General features: G+C 38.2%; 3 protein-coding genes across 3 annotated transcripts in view; 2 read left to right on the plus strand and 1 right to left on the minus strand.

Annotated features, from left to right (window-relative positions):
- Positions 1–3,271, minus strand: part of LOC108154948 (regulating synaptic membrane exocytosis protein 2) — a 186,268-nt gene extending 182,997 nt beyond the window's left edge. The window contains exon 1 of the mRNA XM_033390192.1: positions 2,135–3,271. The gene's annotated coding sequence lies outside the window, so the exon portion shown is untranslated. The remainder of the gene's footprint in view (positions 1–2,134) is intronic.
- The window catches only part of LOC108153852 (protein couch potato), a gene marked incomplete at its 5' end in the record, with an annotated part of 81,722 nt that extends 63,538 nt beyond the window's left edge, over positions 1–18,184 (plus strand). The window contains 7 exon segments of the mRNA XM_033388913.1: positions 4,899–4,976; positions 5,032–5,085; positions 5,151–5,213; positions 7,150–7,294; positions 8,936–9,138; positions 9,203–9,531; positions 14,749–18,184. Of these exon segments, the coding sequence (XP_033244804.1) occupies positions 4,899–4,976; positions 5,032–5,085; positions 5,151–5,213; positions 7,150–7,294; positions 8,936–9,138; positions 9,203–9,531; positions 14,749–15,082 (1,206 nt within the window).
- Positions 18,185–21,228: 3,044 nt separating this feature from the next.
- Positions 21,229–22,549, plus strand: LOC108154950 (plancitoxin-1). Its single transcript, XM_017285456.2, has 2 exons — positions 21,229–21,402; positions 21,464–22,549. Exons 1-2 carry the CDS (start codon positions 21,284–21,286, stop codon positions 22,455–22,457), a joined length of 1,113 nt encoding a protein of 370 aa, XP_017140945.1. The 5' UTR covers positions 21,229–21,283; the 3' UTR covers positions 22,458–22,549.
- Positions 22,550–23,390: the final 841 nt, after the last annotated feature.

The following is a 23,390-nucleotide window of genomic DNA, read 5'->3' on the forward strand; positions in this document are numbered from 1 at the left end:
TCTTTTAACACGATATATATATATATATTTTGTTTTAAATTTAATACAATAATTTGTCCCTCCTAAAACACGAAAAACAAGCATTTAGGGATAGCTTTTGGAACATTCAAATATATGTAGCTCTGTGAATGGCAAAAGTTCCATCGACCATAAAACTGAATGATAGAATTATCGTGCAAGATTCCGTTTAACAGACAGATTTGAAATATTCCAGTAAATCACCCAAAAAGTTAGGGCAATTTATTTGCAGAGCCCAAAAACAAATAAATGGATTCGTGCATAATTATAAACAAAGTTTTTGGCCAAAAGGAATATCAACTGGAGAAACAGTGCATTGCGGCAAACAAACAGACAGACAAAGAGAGGGAGAGGGAGAGAGAGAGAGAGGGGAGAACTTTAACTTCTTGGCAACAAACAGTAAACCGCAAATAGCAAACAAACACACACACACACAGATAAAAGGGGAAATGGATTTCAGTGCAGTCTCAGAGCCAAAATCAGAGCCAAGTTGCAAGGTTGACCAACAGACAGAGACAGAGACAGAGGGATGTAGTGGCAGTGGCAGTGGCAATGGCAACAACTATTTTGCTGTATTTAAATGGATTTTGGCAACCAGAGTTAGACAAAACCCGCAAGAACAACAGATAGATAGAGTCACAGCCACACCCACAACAGCGGCGGCGCATCAGAGAATCCAAAATCCGAGTCTGGGAACTGCACACCACACACCAATGCTCGTGCGTGTATGCATGTATATGTGTAATGTCGCTTGCATATGTAAACGTAAACGTGTAAACCCATACCCCAGTTCTGTGCAGTTTTGCCGGAATCAGAATGAGAATCACACAATTGGAGTTGGAGTTGTAGTTGGAGCTGCAATTGCAGTTGAAGTTAAAGTTTCCTCTGTCCCCCAGTCCTCCTCCTATTCCCATTCCTACTCCCATTCCTACTCCTACTCCCATTCCTACTCCTCCTCCTGTGTGTGTGTGTGTGTGTGCATTTATGGTTGCCAAAATACTAAATGTCTATCCGCAATGCCCACAAGCGCACACAAGTCAAATCAACATTGAGATAGAGACAGGCACAGGATGAGATATTCCATAGGCTTGTTGGGTGTATAGGTTTACGAGAGAGGTCAAAGGGCAGAGTCCATTGGAGGGTACTTCACTCTTCACCAGTAGCAGATAATTGAGTGATTCTCAGGCACCTTTTTCGCTGCATTCCAATCCTACCTTTCTTCAAAGAAAACTTCCTCAAACTTTCAACATCTTTGCCGCCAAGTTCATTTACACTTTTGAGGCATTTAATAAATTGCATTTCAATTGCCATTAGCTCTCTGCAAAACCCCGCCCACTAATTAGACCGTTTGGCTGGCTGCCTTTTTTTGCCAGAGCCGCCTCATTATTGCCTTCAATTAGCCAGCCAGAGAGGAGAGAAGGAGAGAAGCCGCCGCCGCCGCCGCTTACTGCATAAAAATTAATTTAAATTGCTATTTAACTGACCATGCTAAAGGTTTTCCCCCAAATGCTGCAGCCCCTCCTTTTGTTATGCTTGCTCCTAGCTCTTTTTCTTAATTTTATTTGAAATGGAGGGGGCGGAGAGAGGACGAGAGAGGTCTTTGGCTAATTAATTTGTGAAAAATGTCCGAGATCCAGGGACAAGGGACAAGCGACAAGGACAACACAAAAGCACGATAATAGCAGCAGCTCGTTTTCCTGTTTCCTGCTGCACTTGAAATGTTGCCCCAGGAGTCATGATACTTCCTCCCCCCTGTCCCACCCCATCTCTCTGTTCGTATTGTACCTTTCACCTTCGTCAATATGCGTGACATGTTGCAACTTGTATCGCTATTTTTATACAAAAACAAAAACAGGCAGCCAGGGGCAGGGTTCACAGTTGATTACGGAGTAAAACCAGAGGGGAAAAATAAAGGTAGATTGCATTGATAGAACACGTTTTAATTTTGAACAAAAAACACACACACGCACACACACGTAGACTGTGGAGAGCGAGGGAGCGCCGACGGAAAATAAGGAACAAATTCAATGGCAGTAGAGGGCGATTAACTTTATAGCCATGGAAGTAATCAGATAGTATAAGGTGGAAATACATATATATGGATTTAAGAACTCACGAATCTGCGCCTCTTCTGCTCGTTTTATACGGTTCTTCCTTCTGCTGCTTTTCCTCTGCTTTTGCTGCATTTCAATTCGAACGACGCACGACGATACCGAAACTTACGACGAAAGAAAGAGACGACAAATGGAAAGACTTTTCTAGCAATCGCACTGCACTCACACACTTTTCATATTTATACTCCTTTTCTTGCTCCTTTCTGCGCACTTTTAAACACCACTGCCACACTCTTTAAAAAAAAACCACAGCAAACGCAGTTCCAATAAGACCACATTATTTAAAGGTGCGACCCTCTCGGCATCACTCTCACGCTGCTTGCATATTTGCTCAGATCAAGGGCACACTTCAAAAGAGAGAGAGAGCGTAACCTCGCCGAGATTTGCAAAGCGCCACCTCTCCTACGGTGACACTTTGAGCGAGAGAGCTGACGATTTGCGCTCGCTCTTTCTTTTATGCTGCTCTTCTTCTTCGCCACTCCCACGACATGATGGAGTATTTTAACACACGCACACACATTGCAAGACATCACGTGACCGAAAAAAAAGGAAAAAAATGAGACACCTCGTGGGTTGCTGGAACTGAGGGGTGATTTTGTTGATTTTGAAACATCAAAAAAAAGAATAACTGCATCATATGTTTTTCAATTTATCACTTCACTTTTTGCACATATTTCTGGCTTTTTCCATCGCTGATCGCCTCGCCACGCCTTTTGCCGTCTTTTTCGCTCGCCTTTTGCCGCCTTTTTCGCCTGCCATTCGCCTCGCCTCGCCATGCCTTTTGTATGCCATTGTGGACCGCCTTCGCCCTTTTTCTTCCACTAAAACACTATTCTTGCCATTTTTAATGTTTAATAAGTTCACTACAACACACACTTCACTGCACTTCACTTTTTGCACATATTGCCGCCTTTTTCCCTCGCCGATCTCCTCGCCACGCCTTTCGCCTTGCCTTTTGTACGCCATTTCGCCTCGTGGATTGCCTCCGCTGATTTTGCACTGAAACACTAATTTTGGACATTTTCAGTGTTTAATCACTTTACCACAGCACTGCACTTCATTGCACAAATACGCGACACTTCTTTCCATTTGATTTACCGAATTTACCCGTTTTTCGCGGACCGAAACGCGGAGCTGACCTCTAAAGTGGTCGGGGGCGGGGAAAAAACTACGACGGCGATGCAGATGCGTGACCGGCTTAGCAGACGCTCGTTCCATGCTCTCGTTTCCCACTCCCACGCTCTCTCCGCTGCATCTTTTCATAATTGTTCGCTCATTGGAAATGCTCGCTCTTCTCTTCCTCTCTCCCACACCTAATGCAAAGGGCGATCGAAAGTGTGTGTGGCTGTGGTCACCTGCTGATGGGAGAGAGGGAGGGGGAGTTATTGGGTGGCCGAGTGGCTCGCTTATTCCATGCTCTCTTGCTGCTGCTCCGTGCTCTCGTGTTCTTATGGCTCTGCTACTGCGAAATGAAAGCGACAGTTTCGGTTCCTCGTCTCCCTCTCCCGTTTCGACAGCACGAGACGAGATCGAATCTTCTTCTTCCTCTCTTGCTTAAAATGAAAACGAAAGTGTGTGTGGCTGTGGGCACGTGTTGATGTGTGGGAGTATTCTATTGAGAGTTAGTGGGTTACAGAGGTCTAGTAACCGCTCAATTATGCTCTCTTGCTGCTTCTCCCTGCAATTGCTCTCATATTTGACAGTGGTTGCTGCTCTTGTTCTCATGGCTCTGCTAATGCCGAATGAAAGCGAAATTTGCGGTTCTTCGACTCCCTCTCCCGTTTCTAGAGCACGAGAAGAGATCGAATCTTCTTCTTTCTCTCTTGCTTAAAATGAAATCGAAAGCGTTTGGCTGGGAGCGGCATGGAGTGGGATTGAGAAAGCTAGAATGCGTTGCGGGTGACATGATTGATCTTGTCGTTTGAGTGGAATTGAATGTAAAATGTGCTTGGGATATAATTAAAAGTACAAATGTGGAGTAACTTTACTATCCCAAGCAACAAAAGACAACAAACATGATATAAGAACCCCAAATTATGAGGTTAATGATTACTCTTCTTCGCTCTACACACACACAGCCACTCATTCTCCCTGACAAAGTAAATTTAAACTTTCAGCACAAAGTATATGGCACCCGAATAAAAGCACAAAAATAAACACTAACCCAGAGTCAGAGCCGCCCCAACCGCCCCCCACACCCACCCACACATACATAGCTCAAAATGTAACTCTTGCCACCTGCTCAAACATTTTCGCCTAGGTGTTAAAAATAAAAAGCTGTCAGAGATGTGTGTGTGTGGATGCGGGACTCATTTAGTGCCTTTGCCTGTACACATGTCCTCGCTGTATCGTTCAGCACCTCCCCATGGAATCAGTCGTGTCCTGCTGTAGCGCTCCTGTGTGTACCTGCCAGAGTCACGTCTCCTGGCGTTGTCATAATGAATTCAGCGTTTATGGCGCTTATTCCATTTGGTTTCATTATCAGTATGTACATGTGTCCCACCCCACCACTCCCCCACCCATCTCTTTGCTTTCTATGACAGGGTTTCAATGTTTCTCTCGCTCTGACACTCTTTCCTTTGTATCTCCTGGCGTCATGTGCGCCAAAAACAAGACACATCCAGCATTATCCCACATTTCAAGCTGATACGTTTCCAGCAGCCACGTGACAGTTTTAACTTAATTATGCAATCATTGGTTGGAGGTTTTTCTTCGTGAACAAACAATCATCTTATCAATCCTGTATTCCGTTTATCTATTTTCCAGGTTCGCACACTTTTTGTCAGCGGTTTGCCCATGGACGCCAAGCCGCGTGAACTATATTTACTATTCAGAGCCTACGAGGTGAGTTTTGGTTGATTTTTTCCCTAGAAAACATATCTCAAAAAATTAAATTTAGGGCTACGAAGGATCTCTATTGAAAGTAACTAGCAAAAATGGCAAAACTGCATCGGTAAGTGAGGGTTTTGAAACCAATCAAGGGGTGTCCTTGCTTATAATTGTTTTTTTTTTTTATAGCCCGTGGGCTTTGTGACATTCCATACAAGAGCTGGAGCCGAGGCAGCCAAACAGGATCTGCAGGTAATACATTCACTCGTTAATGATATTTCTATTTCAAAAGAACACCAAAATAATTTTTAGCAATTTTTTTTATCGAAAAACAAAAAACCCCTCCCTTTTCTCGGCGAATAAAAAGTATATACACTGTAAAGCACACAAACAAAAAAACATAAAATTTAAATACTTGTATAATCGTAATGCCTGGCTTCCTTAAAAAGACAAAAACCAAATACCGTTTTTAGGCCCTCTTAGCCGCTGCTATCCCCAACAAAAGCAACAACAAATGCAATGTGTATCTCAAAATCAAAAATGATTTTGCATCATCACCTTCCACAACAACAACAAAAAACCAACAACAAACACACCAAAAAAAACACATGCTTGCATTTGAAAAATGAAAAAAAAAAATAAAATACATTTCACACAAAAATCGCATTAAGTGTTTCCCCCCTCTCTGTCTTACTCTCTCTCGCTGTCTCTTTCTGTCTTTATTGAGTTGTGTATTTTTATTGTTTTTGGTAATGCATCTACCCCTCTCTCTCTCTCTCTCTCTCTTACTCTTTGCTCCCAGTCTATCCCTATCCCAGAAAACACACACACACACAGTCACTGAAAACACACACTCACACCTTTAAACGGGTACACTCATCACACTCACACACTCAAAAACACAAAATCTCATCTATGGCAAAAGCTCTCTGCAAGAAACAACAACAAAAGGCAAAAGCGCAAAAGCACCAACAACAACAACAACGACAACGAAATGAAAGCCACTTCTCAAGCCTCTGGTGCATGACCCCCCCTCTCCCAATCACACACTGTCTCTCCCTCTCTCTCTCTCTCTCGAGGATACCCCCTTAAGAAAAAAAGCTCACACTCTACCCAAAATGATCGTTGATCGTCGAAAGCTCTTGAAGAGATTGTCTTCCAACGGTCACAGTTTATCCTTCTTGAATGAAAACTGGCCATTGGTTCTTGTCATTTAACGTTTACATGCGAATGGTAACTTGAAATTCTTTTTTTTTTGTGAAAAACACTCTATTTACTCGGTTTATACCGCCTTTTATTCCCCATTCCATTCTTTGAGTGGCATTTATTCTTCTCATTCAACGTTTACCATTCACATTGGCAACGGGGAAATCAGTATACAAGTTTTTGCCTCGAATGCCTCTCATTAGTGGCTTTTTATTCCAATGGTTCCATTGACTTTAGTCATTTACCGTTTACATGTGACTGGCAAATCGGAAATCGGCTCGAATACTCCATTTACTCGGTTGGAATACATTTCCCTTGTGTTATTTCTTACACCGATTCTAGTGATTCATATCCTGCAAAGTTTACATGTGAATGGCAACACGGAAATCGCTTTAAATGTCATGCCCATAGGGAAAACCCAGACTTCTTTTGGAACCGAGCCATCTCTAGCCTAGAAACAAAGACAATATAAGAAGCTTTAAAATCCCCCCTGAAAAAATAGCATACCAAAAAAATAAATGGGCTTTACTTAGCTTACTATTTGTATAGTCCTTACTAGAACTCTTTACCCAAAGAGATGCCCGTTTTTTAATGAAACCCCCCCTAAACCAAAGCCCCTACCACACCTCAAAAACCACCAAAGTACATACAGTGCAGGCACTATCAATATATAGATTAAATATGACCACGTTGAATGACCACCGCCCCTCCCCGCCTGCCCTGCCCTAACCCTCCAAGCAAATGAATAAAAAAGCTCTACTAAGAAAATGATTATTCATTCACAATTTTTTGAATATTAAACGTTACTTTCACGCGACATTCAAAATTATTTTTGGCGAATTGTTGCAAAAAGAATACAAAACAAAATAAAAGAAAAACAGGAGTCTCTTGAAAAGAAAAACTTTAACAAAAAAAAAAAAAGAAAAAAAATACAAACAAATAGAAAATACAAACCGCTGTATTTTGATCTGATCATTTACAGCAGGGTGTACGCTTCGATCCCGATATGCCCCAAACAATTCGCTTGGAATTCGCCAAGAGTAACACGAAAGTGAGCAAACCCAAACCACAGCCCAATACAGCGACAACAGCCTCACATCCTGCATTGATGCACCCACTCACTGGACGTAAGTAAAAAAAAAAAAAAAAAAAAAAATAGAAAAGAAAAAAAAAATGAGATTTCGGCAGCTGCTAATTTCTTTAGTTTTTTTTTGTTTCTTTTATTTTTCCTTTTTACTGTATGTAGTTAATATTAATAAAAACAAAAGTACATTATGTTTAAGGGTACAAAAAAACCAAAAACGAAGGCGTACTCGATAACGATAAACGCAGAGCACAATCCTAACTTATCGACACACACACACACACAAACACAATTGACAAAAACGAAACAAAACAAAAAAAAAATACATGCTTCAAAGTGCACACACACACAAAATCTATTTTATAGACTCTAAGTATATAAATACCGTATTTATGTATGCTATAATTATCATATATATATTATCAAAGTCGCTATTGGGTCTTACATATATATATATATATTCCCAACTATAGGTTACAGCAACAACAAATAATAACTATACTTTATATATATAATGTACTGCACTTTGATCACTTGTAACACTTTGTTTCAAAACTCTCACACACTCTCAGACACACGCAACATACCCACAAAACACACACACAACCACAGAGATACTCTAAAAAGGACTAGCACTCGCCAATACAAAAAAATAAAGAAGAAAGCTCAAAATTGTAGACAAGAGGAAGCCTCAAAGTGCCAGCCAAGGGAAAGGGATGGAAAAAGGGAACTAGTTCCGAAAGTTAGGGCTGAAAATTGCAACTTTATAGACCCCTAAAATCTAATTTTAGTTTTAGATACCGAAAACTTAAAGTACATTTTTGTTTTGGGATGAAAACTAATGTAGAAATGGTTCTGAATCTATTGCCTGAAACCTCCTCCATCACTTGAATAAAAAGGAGATTTTCTTACCTTAGAAAATAAAAACTTAAAGAAAATATTGAAATGTTTTTTTTAGAGCTAAAAGGTAACCTTTTTTAGCATTGAAAGGTTATGAAATTTATTCCCAATTCAATAAAACTTCTTCACAAAACCGATACCTTAGTACAAGTGGTTCAAAAATGTTTATAAAATGTTCAATCTGCCATGAAATCTCTTTAAAGGCTCTAGAAAAAGTGACAAAAAGTGTTCAAATGTAGCAAAATTTATATAGAATTTACATCCTTTAATAGAAATACCCCTAAATGAACTATAGCTCTCAAATCAGTCCCAAATGCAGTCAAAAAATTCCAGAAAATGTCCAAAACTATGAAAATTTATACAGAAAAAAAAAATCTAAATGAAATAGACCTCTCCAACCAGTCCCTAAATGTAGTCAAAAAATTCCGAAAACTATAAAATATTTATATAGAATTTACATCCCTCAATAGAAAAAGAAAATCTCAACCCCTGCGGAACTAGTTCTTTAAAATCCAAACTTTCCATCCCTGGCCAAGCCAAACCAAATAAAAGACTGAGACAACGAACTTTAACTTAAAATAATATAACTAAAAATTTTTTTTTACGTTTTTGGAAACCTGTTCTTGTTCTATTTCCATTTTTTTGATTTTTGTCAACTAAAAACTAAACAAAAAAGAAAAAAAAACAACGTGTTTTCTATGTAAAATCAAATCAAAAAATTAAATTGATTTGGAGCTTGGGAGATTATCAAACTAATTAGTTTACTATTCTCCATTTTTCATAGATCTGGGTGGGCCGTTCTTTCCGGGCGGACCGGAGTTATGGCATCATCCGTTAGCGTATTCGGCAGCAGCCGCCGCTGATTTGCCCGGAGCTGCAGCACTGCAGCATGCAACATTAGTGCATCCGGCCCTGCATCCGCAGGTGCCAGTGCGCTCCTATCTCTGACTAAATACAGACAAAGTAATGGAGCAGCCTATGCATCAAGTAAGTCTTCCTACCCCCATGTCTCTTTTATACCTATATTTATCCTATGTCTCTCTTTTTGTAGACTCAAATGACCATGCCGCAACATCATCAGACCACTGCTACTGCTATACATCCTGGGGCAGCTGCAATGGCACATATGGCCGCTGCTGCTGCCGCGGCCACGCCACAGAATGCTGCTGCGGCAGCCACGGCCGCCGCCGCCGCTGCTGCTGCTGCCCAACATCATCATTTTTTATCGAGTCCAGCGCTTGCAAGTCCCGCCGGATCCACGAATAATGCCACACATCCGGCTAATCCACAAATAGCGGCAAATGCACCCTGTTCCACGCTGTTTGTGGCCAATCTAGGACAATTTGTCTCCGAACATGAGCTCAAGGAGGTCTTCTCTAGGTAAATATTAATGAACACACTCTAAAAAGCGAAAGAAAAGAAAGAAAACACAGCACCCAACCACCCAACCACCCAACACACCCACAAACCACCCATTTTTTTTTAGGCACTTTTTTCGTGAGAGAGAAAAATTACTAACCAGAACTAACTTTTATGCGTTCTCTTCCTTGGTTCGTTTGTTCGCCTACCACCTACCACCACCAAAACCACCAACCACCAAATACCACTCGATCACCTCTATTGTATAATACATTGATATAACCACCGATATCTGCCAATATATATCTACCCAACAACAAACCAAATATATCAAATATAACCATGCACAGTATGCCTGGCTTTTGTCGCCTACGAATGCACACAAAAGGTATGCACCAAATCACAACTTCTATGCCTCTGACTTTGTCTTCAACTTTGAAAACCTCTACAAAAACAACTTCAACTTCCTACTCTCCAAACAACAACAAACTATCGAATGCAACAACAACAACAACAACAGTCATGGGCACAACAGCAGCAACTGGCTCAAGCTGCTCCATCAATAACAACAACAACAGCAGCGCCAACGCTCAACAACAGTTACAACAACAGCAACATCCAGTGGCGTTTATTGAATTCAAGGATGCACCTAGTGCCGCCCAGGCCATGCAACAGCTGCAGGGCAAGTATCTACTAAGCTCCGATCGTGGATCCATACGGATCGAATATGCCAAGAACAAAATGTCCAACGATATAACAACAATTGTTGGTAAAGCACAACATCAAGCACAGCCGCCACCACCACCACCGCTATATATACTGAATGGTAATGAACAGCTACAGCTACAGCAGCACTTGCAACAGCAACAGCACCTGCAACAACAGCAACAACAACAGCAGCTACTCCAACAACAACAACACGTGTCTATGGCAACAGATTGCACCAACAACGGCACCAATGATAGCACCACCAACACCACTAGCGTTGTTGTTAACTCCATACAGCACCACAACCAACTTCATCATCCTTCAAATCAGCACCACCAAAATCATCTCTTTAGAGACGTATGTATTAATTCCGAAGTGAAACAACTGATCGAAATAAAACAAAAAAACAAAAAAGATCTATGTGTGTATGTGTGTGTTAATCTAACCCCTAGATGATCCACATATATGCTGTCTATCCTCTAGATACTTAGCTGCTTGATCTATTCCTAAACTATCAAACCAACAATTTATGTATTGTAGCTTTACTTAAACCCTCATTTAACTGTGAATTTTAATTTCAACAAAGTTTTAGAAAAAGATTTATATAGAACATATAGATGAGAGGTATTTGAAGGCTTAAAGAAGAGTTTTCTATGGCAAATACCAACCGTAGAGCCCTCTTCTGCTCTCATTTACTTGGTTAGATATTTGTAGAGTCCTTTTTCTACTAAAAGATTGCATGTTTGCACACAAATCCAGCTTACTGTCTCATTTCCTTCCTTAGATAAGGCATTTGATCTCTCCAAAAAATTCTCTTTATAGCGGATTCCATACGTAGAGTCCACCTTTAATATTAGAATTCACTTAATCTCTCCTTATCTTCATTAAACTATGGTGTCTTCGCACTTTTCCGCCTGTTTATGTCACTCCAAATAAAAATCGTGGTCCTTTTTAATAATATTTCCGCATTCTCTCTCAATATTTTCGTTAAATAAAGGATCTTAGCGTTCAGAAAAAAAAGTTGCCTGCTTTTAGAAAGCATTTACCCTTTAATATTCTTCGTTAAACTATGGCGTCCTCAGACTTTTTAATCTCACATAAAAATCAAGTAATATTTCCACATTCTCTCTCAATATTTTCCTTAAAAAAAAACATCTTAGCACTCAGAAAAACAAATTTTGCTGCTATTAGAATGCACTTAAACTCCAATTTTCTATGGCGTCTTCACACTTTTTGATCCCACATCAAAATCATATATCTTTTCAGTAATATTACCGCCTTCTCTCTCAATCTTTTCCTTAAAAAAAGTATCTAAGCGCTCAGAAAAAAATGGATGCCTGCTATTAGAATGCATTTACCCTCTAATGTTCTTCGTTAAACTATTTCACATCAAAATCCTGTCATTTCTCAGTAATATTTCCTCATTCTCTCTCAATCTTTTCATTAAATAAAGCCCTATAACCCCAGAAACCACTTCCGCTATTTGAACGCCCGAATGCACAGCTTACACCCTCATTCTTAACTTTAAATCTAGTTCCGAATCGTGTAAAAATACATCATCTAAATGTTCTATAATCTTTGGCGTATAACTCCCAACCTTGCACTCCTTTTCACATACACAAACACTTAGTTCACCCTTTGACCCATAAATATTAGATGCAAAAACCTCCATTCAATCTACCGACAAAAAAAAAGGGTCCACAAACCAATCCTCTAAAGCATGAGACCCTTTTTACTAACCTGGCATAAAGCCGTACAGACCCCATTAAATATTTATAAAATTTTGCAAATTGTTATTGTTAAGCTTTGGTGCTCGTTTACTTTTGCATGCTACTCGTACCACCTACAACCACTCGAACCACAGCAACAACAACAGCAGCAGCAGCATTCAACAGCAGAAACAAGTAAGAAGACCCCCCCCCACGCAACGTGCATGGACTCCCCCCCGCCCAAGGGAGTGGGAGTGGCAACAACAATTGGAGCCACATTTAAATACAAATTATAACACACACAAAATGCAGTAGAAAGTAGAACCCCAACAAGTTATGACTTGATTATGATAGTAGTAAAAGTTGGAAGGGCGCCAGCAAGACAGGTGGCCATAAAGACAGAGAGAGAGAGAGAGAGAGGGAGACAGAGAGTGGGTTAGAGCGGGGTAGAAGCTTTTACTGCCACTGCCACTGACTTCTCCCCAGACATCCGCTCTATAAATGTTAGCTTCCGTTGAGACTTGAGCACCTCTTGCTCTCCCTCTCCCTCTCCCACTCCCGCCACATGTGTGTGTGTTCACGTCTTTCAAAATGCTAAAAGACCACATAAATTTAGTTTTTCAATTTGCTGCAAGAAAAAACAGCACCAGCAAACAGCAGCAGCAGCAGTCGTGGGGAGCAAAGTTTATAAAAAATGCAAAAAATTAAACACATGCCACACCCATATTGCCACACCAGTTCGCTGCCACTCCGCTGAATGCCATACACTCCGCTGCCACTAAAAAGTCTTGAAAAATGTTACACCATTTCCAGGTTTAGAGCAGATTTTACACTAGAGGTTTCTCACCATTCAGTTTTACCATTCACACTTTTTGCAGACGAGTTCGTAGGTAAAACCAGTCGACTCCAGTACTATAGGATTTCTAACGAATCTAATTTACAGGCTTTCAATTTTTCCATTCACATTATTCGCTTCAGATTTTAAGCACAATTACAGTCGCTATTTTATGTCATTCGCATTATTTCCATAGTACTCTGTAGGTAAATTCAGTTTAATCGGACTTAAAGCTGCTTTTTCTAAAGGTTTTGTACCGAAAGTAGTTTACCGTGATAACATTTTGCCATTCACATTATTCGCTGCAGATTTTAAGCCCAATTACAGTCGGTAATTGATGCCAGTCACATTATTTGCATAGTACTTTGTGGTTAAACTCTATTGGTTCAGACTTAAAGCTGCTTTTTCTATCATTTTTCTACCGAAACTAATTTACCCTGATTACATTTTGTCATTCACATTATGCGCTTAGGACTTCAAATGATTTTATGGCATTCACATTGTTCACTTAGGATTTTAAGCCCAATTACAGTCAGTATTTTATTCCATTCACACATTGGTAGGCAAATTCAGTTTGCTCGGAATCAAAGCTGCTTTTGATTTACTGTCATTCAATTTTGCCATTCACAATATTTGTAGGCAAACTCAGTAGGTTTTATATGTCGCATTTATAAAAATCTTGGAATACTGTTTTTCTGAACAAAAAGTTACTCTAGTAAAATCAGTCTACATCTTTGTTTAGATCTGAAATGATAGATATACCAGCATCACCTCTCCGTAACTTTGTGCTAGTAAAAAAAGTTTCGATAAAATTAAATTTTTTTCAAAAATCGAAATGGCTAAAAGGAATAAGGTGGAAGTAGTGCGTCGCGGCAACTACTACGCCATTCTGGATGTGCCCGAGACTGACACCAAGCCAGAGACATCCACCAAGCCAGAGACTAAAATGACTTGTAAAATGGCCAAAAACCGGAACCCTAAAGCCGGCAAGGCCTTCAAGACTTGCACCAAGATCAAGGCCTTTGATAAAGAACTACGAAAAGAACGCAATTACCAATCGCTGTTGATCACATTGAACAAGATTATCGCAGTGATGATCGTTTTCCTAATAGTGAGCTGTCTGTTCCGTAGTCCCAGCTATGGCCTGAGCAAGTCGGAGGACTTCCCTGTTGAATGCTTGACCGCCAACCGCAAGATTCCATACTATATAGCCCCGAACCAGAACTGCTTCCCAACGAAATGGGAAATGGATGTCGAAGAAAAGCATCTGGACACTTTGAAGGCTTCTTGCGTTGCGGAAGTTCATTACCGGGATGTCATGTTGGCTCATGCAAACAACCACAAGACACCGTCGTGCGACTGGCTGAACTCTAAACTCAGCTAGGAGCAATTTGATATTGATGATTAATAATTTTATAAAAACGAAAGTTCATGTTTATATGGTTTTGTTTTTATTTTAAGACACTTTTCTGATATATTGAAAGGTAAATCCTGGGTTAGAGCCCTGCCACCGAATCGATTCTTTATGATTCGTTATTGCCATTTTTACAGTGTCAAAACCAAAAATTTCGGTTTTTTTTGCTCGCTCACTCTGTATTTGATTGTCGGGTAGAGGGAAGGAGCTACAAAGGGTAGAGAGTAGAGCCCTGCCACCGAATCGATTCTTTATGATTCGTTATTGTTTTTTTTACAGTGTCAAAACCAAAAATTTCTGTTTTTTTTGCTCGCTCACTCTGTCTTTGATTGTTGGGTAGAGGGAAGAAGCTAAGAGCAGCTGGTGGCATGGAAATTTAATCCTTTTTCTTTTGTAGTTTATGAAGTATTTAGAAAAGTCCCCAAGCCAAATCCTAAAGCATGTTGAAAACTCACTCAAAGCACACCACAATTTAAGAGCATGCTCTGCATCCAACCCAATAAAAAACAAAACCCAAACAAACCATCTATGAGACATTTACTAAAGCTATATGTTTCCTCAATTATTTACAGAGGAGCGGGTATGGAATCACGGCATGATTTGCTCGCTAAAAAACTAGAGAGAGAAATGCAACAACAACAACAGCAGCAACAGCAACAGACACAGCAGCAACAACAGCAACAGCAGCAGCAGCAGCATCACCATGCAGCAGCAGCGGCAGCGCAGCATTACCATCAACAGGCAGCGCAGCACCACCATCACCAGCAGCAGCAGCAACAGCAGCAGCAACAACAGCAACAACAGCAACAACAGCAGCAGCAGCAACACCTGAACCACCATCATCAGCATCATCATCATCATCACCATCAGCAGCAACAGTTCTTAATGACGCCGACAGCAACCTGACGATTCCATCACTATGGAACGCCGCATGCCACACATCTGCTGCAGCAGCAGCAACATCCGCCGCAGCAGCAGCAACAGCAGCAACATCATCATATCTACTCGTATGTGGTGCCGGCAGTCAGTCACATAGCAGCCTGATGGATGATGATCCACATTTGAGTTTGAAAGTTCATAGGTCAAGAAAGGAGCTCCCCCGCATGCAACGGATTCATGCGCAACAAAAGGAGGCAACAACAACAACAACAACAAAAACAAGAAAAACTTTAGTTCTAGAACAAAGAAAACAAAAAAAAAACCATAAAAAAACTATAAAAAATGAAAGAAAAAAAATACAAAAAAGAAAGTTAATTTATAGACGAGAAGGAGGTAGAAAGCAGAGAGAAAGAAGGAAAGAGAAACCCCCGTAATCCCAGTTTAGTGAAATTTTTCGACAGAAGAAAAGCAACAGCAGATTGTAGAGGAACCAAAAACAAAGCAAAGCAAAAGCAAAAACAAAAACAAACAAATAAATAATGAAAATGTGGGAAAAACTTGTAGTAAAATATACAAAATATACGATAGATCGGAAAAAGCTGAGCGAACTACTTAAACTAAAGTTTAGACGATGATATGCCCCTTATAAACAAGTACATATATATATATACATATATACATATACATAAACCCCATATATATGTGTGTATATATTTATAATAAATATTAATTATATATAGCAAAAAAACAAAGGCAAATGAAAAGCTGAATCAAGAAGAGTCTCTTTTGTTGAATTTATTTTATTGAAACCCCTCCCCCAACCCCGTCTCCCCCCACCCCATCATCAAAAAATGGAATTGAAACATGAAATTTTATGATTTTCTTGCTTGATTTTTCCTTTTGGTTTTCAGCAGCTAAATAACAAAAAATATAAATATAAATGAAAATGAAAACAATTTAAGAAGTAAAAAAAAATATATAATTATAGCTTAACCGAATGTGCCCTTTAAATAGCTCTCTTTCTAGAAATATAAAAACAAAATATGACAAAAAAGAAACAAATACAACAATGTATGGTAATAATTTGTATAATTATTAAGAAAGAAAGGAAAATTTTTCAGATGCAACAAACAACGAGTGTAGTCGATGATGTCATTACTGAAAGCTGGTTTCGCAAAACAAAAAACAAAAACAACAAAAAACAACAAAAATTTATTTGTTACAAAATGAATTTGAAAATTTACTCGAAATGTTGCAGGTGTTGCAGGTGCCGCCGCGCTGTAGTAAAGATAAAAGACTCGAAAAAAAAACAGATTTTCTAGAAAAAAAAAACATAAGAAATGAAATGAAATGAAATGAAAGGACACTCTAAAACAAAACAAACTTTCCGCCCAAGAAAATGATTTACGTTTTTTTTTTCGAGAATTTCCCCCGGACAAAAGGGGGGACGCCCTTCCTAAAGACTCTATTCCTAAACTACATTTCGAAATGCTAGAACAATCAAATCACATTTCAAAACCCAACCAACGATTTAGATGGGGGCGCCGAAAGAGCAGGGGAGATCGCAGAGATCGAAGAGGGAGAGAGAGTGGGATATAGCTTTGCAGGAAAAGGACGAGTAAATAAAATCAATTTACATATCAAACAACAACAAATTGTAACTAAAAAAAAATCTATAAAAATTAAACCTAAACTAACTAAAAAAAATAGAAACATTCAAAGGCAAAAAATGAGTTCGTTCAGTTTTTCTTTTTTTTGTATACGGTTTAAAATCTTTAAATATTTTACCAAAGTTGTCCTTAATAATTTAACAATTTGTTAAACAACAAAAACAAAAATATACTAATTTTTAATGGTTTCGTTTTTAAGAATTTTTGTTAGTTTAAGGGTTTTTTTTAGAAATGTGACTAGACATACCAAAGGCATATTGGAGACAATTGTTAAGAGAAAAATATGTAAAAAACATGAAAAATCGATTAATCAATTAATCGATTAATAATTGGTAGCACACACATTTTATTCTTAGGTTTTCCTTGACGTTTTCTCTCTAACTTTTTTTTTAGTCGAATGTAAAACGCATATTCCGTCCAATTACATTTCTTGCTTTCCTCTTGCCCCCCACCACCACCCCCCCCTTCATCTCAGCCTCGCGTTGGTAACAGAATACATAATCGGAAATGTCTCTATCTATAAGTCTGTAACACACACACACACACCCCCCACACACACACAGAACAGATAGAAGTTAAAAACAAAAAAAAACAAAAAATTAGTTAAAGGTTCTAGTGTTTAAGGAAGGGGTGGAGAGAAAATGTTTAATTATATTATATATACTAATGCATATCATAAAATTGCGCCTTTCAAAACAAACAATTTAAACAACAAATATTTACAATTAAACAGTAAGCATTAATTAACAAAAACAAACAATTAATAGAAGCTAAACAACAACAACAAAACAAAAACAAATATTTTCGAAATTAATTTTTAAGAATTAAGAAAAGCAATGGAAATGTATGTTAGTGTGTGCGTGTGCGTGTGTGTGTGTGTGTCTAAGGAAATTTTGTGTGCAATTTTCAACCAACGCGAACACCCGGCCCCGCCCCCCACCCCAGAGGCTTGATTTTTCAGACATTCTTCGAAACTAAACAAAAAACTTCATGGCTACTATATAGATTTCCGATTTCTAGTTTAGATATCATCAGCAAAAAACAAAAAAAAACAAAAACCACTTAGAACGTAAACTAAAGAATGGCATTGGAAAATGAATGAGAAGAAAAAAAAACCTAAACTAAACAATATGAATTATGGGAACATTATATGAATATATATACACAACACATATAGTATATATACATATATATAAATATAGATATATATAAAAAACATTTTTGGGAAAACAACAACAGATACATATCAGCAAACAAACGGATAAAGAGAATGGATAAACGGAGGGAAGGATGGAAGGAAGATGAAGATGAAGGAGAAAACTTTTACAATAAAAGCGATATGTTTTGATGTGGTTTTTAAACACTTTTTTAAAACATTGTAAGCATAAAAAGGCAGTAAAGCAGTTACCAAAAAAAAAAAAAAAAAAAAAACAAAAAATATAATTGAAAAACAATTTAGTAATAGATTATGGAACTACTTACCAAGTAAAATGGCATAATAGTAGCTATAATAGAAAGACAGCAGAAAAAACATTAAATATTTATTGTATTTGTACTTGTTATAATTTTATCCCAAATATTGATTGCCTTATGTTTGCCTAAAAAAAAATAAAAACAAAAATAATATTACTAATTTCTAAGTAATTTATGTGTATTCCCCCCTCCCCCCGAACCCCATTCCTACCATATATACGATATATCTTTTGTGTAGCCTTAACTTAGAAAACTTTTTCAATTGACGGTATTAATTATGCATAATAAAAACATTTATATTTTGTTCGTTAAACAAAAAAAAAAAAAACAAAAAATTCCTTTTATTGTTTTAATTTTCAGAAACATACAAGATTAAAAACCTTTGAAGAAACGAATTTTAAATTAGTGAAAATTTTGAAAAGAAACCAAAACTATACAAAATACATATATACTATATATATAGATATATATGCAACTGTCATGTCATTCAAATACTAGAAAATGTGTGGCATAATATGTACTCATGGGAGGGACATTTGCTGTAAATTTGTAATACTATCTGCAGACATATATATATAGTATATATATATAGTATATGTAGGGAATATAGGGAGTTAAGTTTAGAGGGAAAACTGATATCTGATATTGAATATTGAAAATATCAAGCAGAGAAAAAAACAACAACAACACACACACAAGTCGAAAACATATCAAACTCGTGCCCGATTAAAACTATATATACACACACATCTGATATATATATACAACCTATATATATCTATGGAAAAGCAAAACAAGAAAGCAAGAAAATTATGAAATCTATTATCAAGGATAAATCACTCGAAAGTTGAGTCAATTTTTATCAGTAAATCATACGAAATAAATGCGTAATGGCGTAATGGAGTAATATTAAATATTAATATTTAAAAAAACAAACAAAAAATGGCAAATATTTGTCTATTTTGAGGCTCATTTATTTAGCATTTTCTGCAAAAAACAAAAACAACCAAACAAATTATTACTTTCTTTCGAAACAAAGGAAATCTTTTGCTAATAATGTAAAAAAAAAAACAAAAACAAATTGATTTTTGAAGCAAAACCAACAAATAGCTAAATATTATTAAAAAAAAACAAAAAACTTACATAAAACAGTAACAAAAAACTCGTATATATATATAAATATAAATATCAGCCTTGTTCTTTATATATATATACACATATATATATATATATATTTGAAAAACAGTAAAAAGCAAAAAAAAAAAAAGAAACCATACAAAAAGAATATTAAAAAATAAATTATTAACTACTATAAAAAAAAAAGTATTTAGCGAAAATATTGTATTTGTGAGTTTAAATGTATTGTTGCATACGAAATACCAAAATGAAAGCCGAACCATTCGATTGGCAGTGAAAGAAACCGATAAATGAGCAAAGAAACGATTGGCACGAACCGCAGAGAAACAAAGTTAAAAAGAGAGACAGAGAAATTAAATTACAAAAATTACAAATTACAAATGCAGATTATTTCAAATTATAAATAATTGTCACAGCAGCAGAAAGACAGACAGACAGAGCCCCCCTCGTACCCTCTTCTCCCACACAAGAAATTATACAATTTGATAATGATAATATTTTCAAGCGATCGAAGAGTCAGAGGGAGGAAGCACAAACGACGTTATACACATGTATATCCGGGTCAATTGGGGACATGACGAAACAAAGCGCAGTTTGCTGCAGCAGGCGACAAATTATAATAATAATAATAATACAAATAATAAATAAAAACTTTAACAATTGTTTTGTGTAATTGTACAAGCATGGAATTTGTTGTGGCGGCTCATCATCAATCAGCTTGGGGTTCGGGTTCGGTTTCGGGTTCGGTTTTCGGTTCGGTTTCGGGTTTCACCTTTTGCCGCTAGCGATAAGTGGGGCTAAATCTTTGCTTTGTTTGCGATTTGCTTTGGATCCCCTCTTATTGTGGGGGATATGGGGTGTATAGATTTCTTGTTGTCCTCCCTATAAGGCAATGAAATCGCCCTCAACTGAGCTCCGAAGTACCACAGAAATGTTTTTCTTGGACCAGAAATTAATTTATCGATAAATAATCAGTTACCGATGAATATTTATCGTTTATAGATTATTTTTCTGTGAGTATTTATGAATACTGGACTTTTTTAAATGATTATTTATCGTTTGTATTTTATTTATCGATTCTTTTTTTAAGTATAAGGTATCGATACAACCATATTATATTATGGTTTATAGATTATTTTTGCATCATTTTATACAAATAAATATATTTTTACAATACTAATTATCGATTATATTATTTTAATATGATTATTTATCGATTCTATTTTTGCAAAATATTTGTAAAATATGTCTTATCGATTTTATTATTTTTACATGATTTTTTTATCGAGTATATTATTTTTACAATATTATTTATCGATTACATATATTTTTAATGGTTATTTATCGTTTATAGATTATTTGTACATGATTATTCATAGATTATATGTATTATTTTTTCAATTTTTAACGATTTTATTTTTTTAAATGGTTTTTTATCAATTATATTATTTCCATAACATTTCTTATCGAATTATATAATTATTTATCGTTTATATAATTTTTGCTTGATTATTTATGGTTTTCTAAAATTGATCAACAATATCGACTTGGAACGTTTTCATAAATTTTGTTCCCATTATGCACTCCACAAAGGATTAAGGCGAGTCCCAATACTCGATTCTATAGGTCTCAGCCTGCCTCTTATCGCTCAGTTCTGGTTTCAAATGATCTTTAGCACACACACTGTCGATAAGCGAGGAACACACCCAACAACGGGTCATTAGCATTAATCCAGCTCAGACTTAAACAAAGATAAAGGAATGGATGCAAACAGGAAGAGAACTCAACCTTCCCTTTAGAGAGAGTGCGCTACCTGCAGCAGAGACAGAGAGAGAAGGAGAGGGAGAGCATGAGACACCCTGTTTGAGGGCAGCTGTTGATTTGGAATGGTTTCATTATCTGCCCGACAGACAGTCGTGTTCCGACAGAGCTATAGAGAGGTTGTAGGATGAGATCTTTGTGTGTTTTACTACTACTCATTGGGATTTCCAGGCAGTGCTTGCCGGCCAAAGCAGATGGCAGCAAGAAAGTCTCCTGCAAGGATGAGCAGGGCAACGATGTGGACTGGTGAGTGTTTTTACACCCAACTTTCTTTCGGATCCCCTCTAAAACCTCCTCTCCCTCGTAGGTGGCATTTGTACAAGCTCCCCAAACATTACCAACAAAACGATCTGGGCAAAGATGTGAGTGGCCTGAGGTATCTGTATGTCACGAGCAACAGCTACGACAACTGGCAGCTGTCTGGCAAGAGGGTAGGCGATGCCGACTCCCTGCCCGCCCAGACGATCAACGCCTTGAATGTGGATCCCACACACACACTGCTGGCGGCCTACAACGATCAGTGGCCCAATGGCACTGTCTTTAGCACCGGCGGCCACGCCAAGGGTCTGGTGGGAAGCGATGGAGAGACGGGCGTGTGGATCGTACACTCAGTGCCCAAATATCCCACCCTGCCGGAGTACACGTACCCCACAACGGGTGAGCATTATGCCCAGAGCATGCTCTGCATCACCGTGAAGGCCGAGGATCTGGAGAAGGTCGGCCAGGTGCTGGTCTACAATGAGCCGCACTTCTACTACGAAAGGAATCCGCTGCTCCAGAGATCGGATCTGCTTTTCCCCAGCCTGGAGAGGGCCATGCACGGCCAATGGCGCACCGAAGCGCCCTTCCAGACGGATCTGGAACTCCGTTCCTTGGACGGCAAGAAGTTCCGTTTGTTCGGCAAGAGCGGACGCGCCAATGTGGAGCTCTATGCGGATGTGGTGGCTCCTGCCTTGGATGTCAGCCTCTTTGTGGAGGCTTGGCGCGATGGGGCCGGCAATCTGCCCAATCGCTGCGGAAGCAACGACAAGGTCTTCAACGTGGAATCGGTCGCCAATCTGGAGCTCTCCGTGGACTTCAAGACCACCCAGGATCACTCCAAGTGGGCGGTGTCCCGCCCCTCAGGCATTTTGCTGTATCATTGGCGTGTGGGCGGCGGCGATTGGATCTGTGTGGGTGACATCAATCGGCAGGAGACGCAACTGAAACGTGGCGGGGGCACCCTGTGCCACAAGAGCTCAAGGGTCTCGAATCTGTACAGGAATCTCGTGGCCAATTATGACAAGTGTGCGGAGGTGTAGTTGGGGAACTTAAAAACGATTGTGAGCTATGTACTCCCATTATTCCGATTGTAATGTAAACGATTTTCAGATAAATATATATTTTATACATCGTTCTATCAAAAGAGATCGTTTTTTCCACTATTTTTAAATGATTTTTAGGCATAAAAAGGAGTGTAAAAAAAAGATCAATGGCTCTAAGATCCTCTTTCAGGCTTTTATGTGGAAACAATTAAAAACCAAAAATCAGTTGCAGTTTTGTGCAATTTCAATTTATTTTTCGAGATTTAAAAAACTACTTTAATAATTAAATTAAATTTTGGTTTGGGTTAACAACATTTTATTTGTTCTACTCTACAAGCCATGTCTACAATCTACATGTAAATTACATGCATCCGTGTCGACATCTGGCTCACATTCTGCCATGCTACCCCTAGGTGTCGCGGCGCATCACTATCGCCCTCTAGCATTCATTTATGTGCCACTGTAAACCAACTATCGATTGGAGCATGATAGCTCTGTTGTTTAACAGCAGCAAGAAGACAACAATGAGTCTCATTCCATACACACTGTTGCGGCAACATTAATTTGTAAACCGTTTTTTGGTCAAAATAAAATACATAAAGGTAATTAAAAGTAGCAATCTTGTAGAAAATGTATAAATCTATCGGATAAAGCTTAGTGGGCATCTATACAGCTTGAAATATTCGATTTGGCAATACCCCGTTCACAACAAATGAGTCTCATTCCATACACAAACATGTTGCTAATTCCATGCACACATACCCTGGGGGAAATGGATGTTATAGAATTGTGAATACGTTTGTCTTCCAAGGCTCAGTAGGTATCAGGATCGACATAAATATATAGAAGATACTAATAAGGTACTTGAATATGTCTAAAGAATATCAATTTGAGAAAAGGTCTTAATAAATGACGTTTGATCTTCATATA

This window comes from Drosophila miranda, chromosome 2 (genome assembly GCF_003369915.1).
Source record: "Drosophila miranda strain MSH22 chromosome 2, D.miranda_PacBio2.1, whole genome shotgun sequence".
NCBI lineage: Eukaryota > Metazoa > Arthropoda > Insecta > Diptera > Drosophilidae > Drosophila > Drosophila miranda.